Raw genomic sequence first — 4,818 nt, forward strand, 5'->3', positions numbered from 1 at the left:
GCAGGTGCTCCTTGCGCCGGAAGGCCTTGCCGCACTCCGGGCATGCGTGCGGCTTCTCGGCTGAGTGACTCTGCCGATGGCGCAGCAGGTGCGCGGGCTTCAGCGGCGCCTTCCCACACTCAGGGCATGCCACGCCGCCCGGGGCCAGGAAGGCGGGCAGGCCAGGCGCCAGCGGGGCTGGCGGGGGGCTGCCTGGCTCCTGCTTGTAGGGGCGCACGGCGCGGGTCTCACCGGGACCCGGGGGCTCAGCCGCAGGGCCTGCGAGAGAGACAGAGACACGGGGTTACCATGGTCACGGGGTCACGAGGGGGGCGGGCAGGGCCCGTGCATACTGATGCACTGTGTGCGGGGGTGATATGGGGACGTGTCCGCGCATGCGCACGAGGCAGCAGGTCGCCACGTGGCCATTACCAGGCCTAGGCGGGGAGAATGGTGCGTGAGGGGGGAGGAGGGGTGGCCTGGGGCTGGGGGTCGGCTGAGCTGGACCCGAGCCCTCCTCCTGTCTGACCCGAAGGCTAGGCCCCCAGCCCTCCTCTCTTTCCACGCGGCCATCTCCCTGCGCACTAAGCACCCAAGCCGGCCCGCCCTCCCTGGGCCAGAGCCTAGGTCGGGAGCCCGAGGCTCCTCTTCAGCTGGCCTGGGAGGCTCTGGGTGTGGGGGATCCCGCCTTGTAGAAGACTGACCGCCAGACCCCCAAACAGGGCAGATGGAGGCTGCTGGGCCCAGCCCTGGCCTGGGGGAGCCCCGTGCTGCAGGATCTGCAGCAACAACTTCAGGTTTATGCCACACATTTCCAGGCATGGTAGTGCATGTCTGCGATTCCAGCACCGCGGGCACTCAGGCAGGAGGACCCCAGGTTCGAGGCCAGCCTGAGTTACAGGCAGCGTCCCTATTTCCAAGGACCACATCCGCAAGGGTGGCTGTGGGGGTTTGATCGGCTAGAAGTGGCACCTGCCACACGTCAGTAGACAGTGCTCCCACCTGACCGGTGCTGGCCTCCAAGGCAGGGCATCTGAGTGGCTCGCTGACCGAGGACAAGCACACAGCAGTCTGGGCCCTGCCACGGCCTGGATGCCGGGGATCAGCCCAAGGATGGGGCAGGAGGAGGACCAGCTGCTCACCTTGGGTTATCACCCCACTATCCTCCTTCGCAGCACTGGCCCCGGAGCCTTCTGCCAGCTCACGGGGGATCTTCACTGCAGACGGCTGGTCTGGGGAGGTGGCTGGGCCCTGCAGTGAGAAACAGGGTTCAGATGAAGAAACCGCAGCCTTGGGCCCTAGTTCTTCCCCCTCCCACGCGGCCAGCAAGCAGGGCATGCTGTGCTCAGGAAGCAAGCTGTCTCTTGGTGGGGAGCTCAAGCCACCCTGCAGGGAGGCCACACCCCCGGCCAGTCCTGATGTTCCCAGGGAGCCAGTTGGAAGCCATGGGTGTTGGCTCAGTGCAAGAGGCAGCTTGGCCGGCTCCCGGCTGCTCTGTCCTTCACACCCTAGCCGCCATCTCACTCTGCTCAGCCAGAGTTGATATTTGGGGCTTTGCAGGTTCTGTCTGAGGCAGCCACAGGAGGAAGGCGGTGTCGAGTGCCAACGAGTTTCCCAAGTCAGGTTGGGTTTGCGTACAGATTTCTACCTTGCCTGGCCAGGGTGTTACCAACTCTACCTAGCTGAGCCCCGTAACACCCTGGGCACCACAAGGCGGGCAGGGTGTCCCCCACACCCTCATGGCCCACAGCTCACCCAGAGCTCCTCCAGCAGGGCCACAGCCTCCTCGCCACTCTGGGGCTGCCGGCTGCACACCCAGGCCTGGGTGTCGGCCGGCAGCGCGCTCAGGAACTGCTCAAGCACCAGCAACTCCAGCATCTGCTCCTTTGTGTGCACCTCGGGGCGCAGCCACTCGCGGCACAGGGCACGGAGCAGCCCCAGGGCCTCGCGCAGGCCAGGCGCATCGCCCAGGTGGAAGTGGCGGAAGCGGTGCCAGGGCGAGTCTGCCGTCAGGGCCTCGGTGGCGGGGCCCTCCTGCTTCACCGGCTGTGGCACCAGGGCCTCCATGGGGCCTCAGGGTTGTCTGTGGTGCCTGCAGGAGGGAGAGGGAAGGTGAGGCCTAGAGCCAGCGGGGCACAGCTTCAAGTTGCCCACGTCCCAGCTGTGAACCTGGCGTGCCACTGGCCCTGGCCATCAAGAAAACTCAAAAAGGCCATGGGACATAGCTCAAGCAGTACAGTACTTGTCCACCAAACTTAAGGACCCAAGTTCAAGTCTCAGTGCTGTCAAAAACAAAATACTTGGAAGTTTTAGCCAAGCATTAGTGGCTCACGCCTGCAATCCTAGCTAAGGAGTCTTAGATCTGAAGATCGTGGTTCGAAGCCAGCCCATGAAAAGAAAGTCCATGAAACTCTTAACTCCAAATAACCACCAGAAAACCAGAAGTGGCGCTATGGCTCAAATGGTAGAGCACCACCCTTGAGCAAATGAGATCAGAGACAGCGCCCAGGCTCTGATTTCAAGCCCCACAACTGCCCCCCACCCTTCAGACAAAAAAAAAAAACAAAAACAGGTACACAGGACCTGGGAAATGACAAGCATTTATCATGTGCCATCTGCCTGCACCCCAGAGCAGCTGCTGCAGCTGTCACAGCCAGCACCATGCCCCTCAAACTCACGGTGAATGCCTAGCCTCAGTGCAACTGGAGGAGAGGCCCAGATGTCAGCCCTGGCCTCGACGGTACCCTGACCTCACACTTCCAGCCTCCAGAGCTGGAGGTGAGGAGCCGAGGCCAGGGTGCAACCCCCTCCCTCCCCCATGGCAGAGGTGGCCATGGGTGTCCTGCTGTGGAGGAGACGGAGCCAGCCTGCTCCCTTGGGGGCACTGGTCCCAAAATGGAGACATGGCGACCCTATGCCTGCCTAGCCACCTCTGCTGTGGCATCAGAGTTTCACCCCCAGTGTGGCCAGAGTGCCACACAGTGTGTCCTGGTCACCTGTGGGAACTGGCAAGGGGGAGGTACATCACCACGGCTGGCATTGCCTGTGGAAGCTTGTGGGGGGTGGGGGAGGACTGGAGACATGGTGATGGTGGTGTGGTAGGTGCTGCTCCCAGCTCGGAGCGGAGGCCCTCGGATGTCCTCCTACCAGGGATTCTGCAAGGTCAGACTGCTGTTATGGTAAGTAACGCTACCAGGCGAGACTCTGCTCTTGTTAGGTCAAAGCAAAGAAACTGGTTTGGGCACTCTGTACCAGGGCAATGCCTTCTGCACCTCTGTCCTCAGGCACAATCCATAAAGTGAAGAGTTAGCTTACTGCCAGCCATGAAATGGCACACACTGGCACTGTCCTGCTTACCTCCATCTCTTACTACCACACATTGCAGTCAGTCTCCCTTTTTGTCCTCAGATGGAGGATTAGCTCCTACTCAGGGCCTTTGCACCTGCCACTTCTACCTGCATTACCTGCCTCCCCTCCCGCCCCCCGCCCCTTGCTCGGTGGTCTCCTGAGCTGTCAGGGGCTCCCAGGCTGTCCACCCTAACTCAGCAGCTATGTGTCCTTCCTTTATCATTTATGTGTGTGTCTTAGACTTGAACTCGGGGCCTGGGCACTACACTGCTTTTTCACTAAAGGCTAGTGCTCTATCAACCTGAGCCACAGCTCCACTTCTGCTTTGGGTTGTTAATTGGAGATAAGAGTCTCACTTCCCTGTCCAGGCTGGGCATGGAAATGTAATTCTCATATCTCGGCCTCTCAAGTAGCTAGGATGCCTGGCACACTGTTCTTACTGTGTTTTCTTTTAGCATCTCTCCAGGACTGGGGACCAGCCATACTTGTGTGCTACCTTCTTCCACGAGGCTAAGAGACCTCCATGAGGGGAAGCTCAGGATTTTGGTGCTCCCTGGGACATTTCACAGGATGACAAATTACGTGAGGTTGGTGTCAGTGCCCCCTTTTGCTGGGAGAGAAACTGTCACTCTGAAGTCCTTCGGGTAGGCCCGGCCAGGACACGTCCCAGGCACATAGCAAGCAACGGTACCACGTCTGTCAGTCCGTGTCTAAAGAGTGCTCCAAGCAACTGCAGGGCAGCCAGGCTCCCCACCCCCCAGTCCTGGGTGGGAGACCTGCAGCCACCGTAGAGGGAAACATGCACACTCAAGAGTGTGGAGCTGGGAGCCAAGCCCAGTGCCAGGGCAGCCTGGATTGGTATCGTGGCGTGTCCGGGGCTTATTGTGTGCACCTGCAGCACAGACGGCTGACAGCCTCTCTCTCCTGCTGCCCAGTGCCCAGTGAAGATCTGCTTCCACTCTGAGCGAAAGGCGGGGGCTGGAGGAGCCACCCAGCATGGCAGTGCCTGCCTGCACACCCTGTGGTGTCAGCGTGACCACAGCACGCACCTGCAGCTAGGGCCAGGTACACCAGACAGACCGCTCGGGCGCTAGGCAGATGTTTACTGGGAGGGCCGGGCCCGGGGCTGTCACGGGCCTGCCTCTGCCTCCGGCCCGGCGCCCAGCTCAAGTAGGCGTTTGCTGCCGTCACAACGTCGCGGAGGTGCAGGACAGGCCACCCTGGGGCCGGCGTTAGCACGGGAGGAGAAGGTGGCAAGCGATCGGTGGACGTGTCGAGCGGTGGCTGGCTGGCCATCCGTCCGTGTGTCCGGCTCCCGCTCTCACGAGCTGAGGGGGAAATCCTCAACCTCCACCTCTCCCCAGCGGTGGCTGCCTTTCCCCTAAGCCTTCCGGAGGCCATCGCCGGCCCCAGGCCCCGGCCTGGCCCTGAGCCCGGCTCTCCTGCCTCGCTTTCCCCTGCAGCGCCTCGGGGCCCCGCGCCCCCTCCCCC

The 4,818-nt window shown here is 61.9% G+C and overlaps 1 protein-coding gene across 1 annotated transcript in view; it reads right to left on the bottom strand.

Annotated features, from left to right (window-relative positions):
* Positions 1–4,713, bottom strand: part of Znf444 (zinc finger protein 444) — a 7,857-nt gene extending 3,144 nt beyond the window's left edge. The window contains exons 1-4 of the mRNA XM_013034513.1: positions 4,377–4,713; positions 1,735–2,071; positions 1,122–1,230; positions 3–258 (exon numbers count right to left, since the gene is read on the bottom strand). Coding sequence (XP_012889967.1) covers positions 3–258; positions 1,122–1,230; positions 1,735–2,046 — 677 coding nt within the window. The 5' untranslated portion in view covers positions 2,047–2,071; positions 4,377–4,713. The remainder of the gene's footprint in view (positions 1–2; positions 259–1,121; positions 1,231–1,734; positions 2,072–4,376) is intronic.
* Between the last annotated feature and the right edge of the window lie 105 nt (positions 4,714–4,818).

Source organism: Dipodomys ordii, unplaced genomic scaffold (assembly GCF_000151885.1).
Source record: "Dipodomys ordii isolate 6190 unplaced genomic scaffold, Dord_2.0 Scaffold191, whole genome shotgun sequence".
NCBI classification, from domain to species: domain Eukaryota; kingdom Metazoa; phylum Chordata; class Mammalia; order Rodentia; family Heteromyidae; genus Dipodomys; species Dipodomys ordii.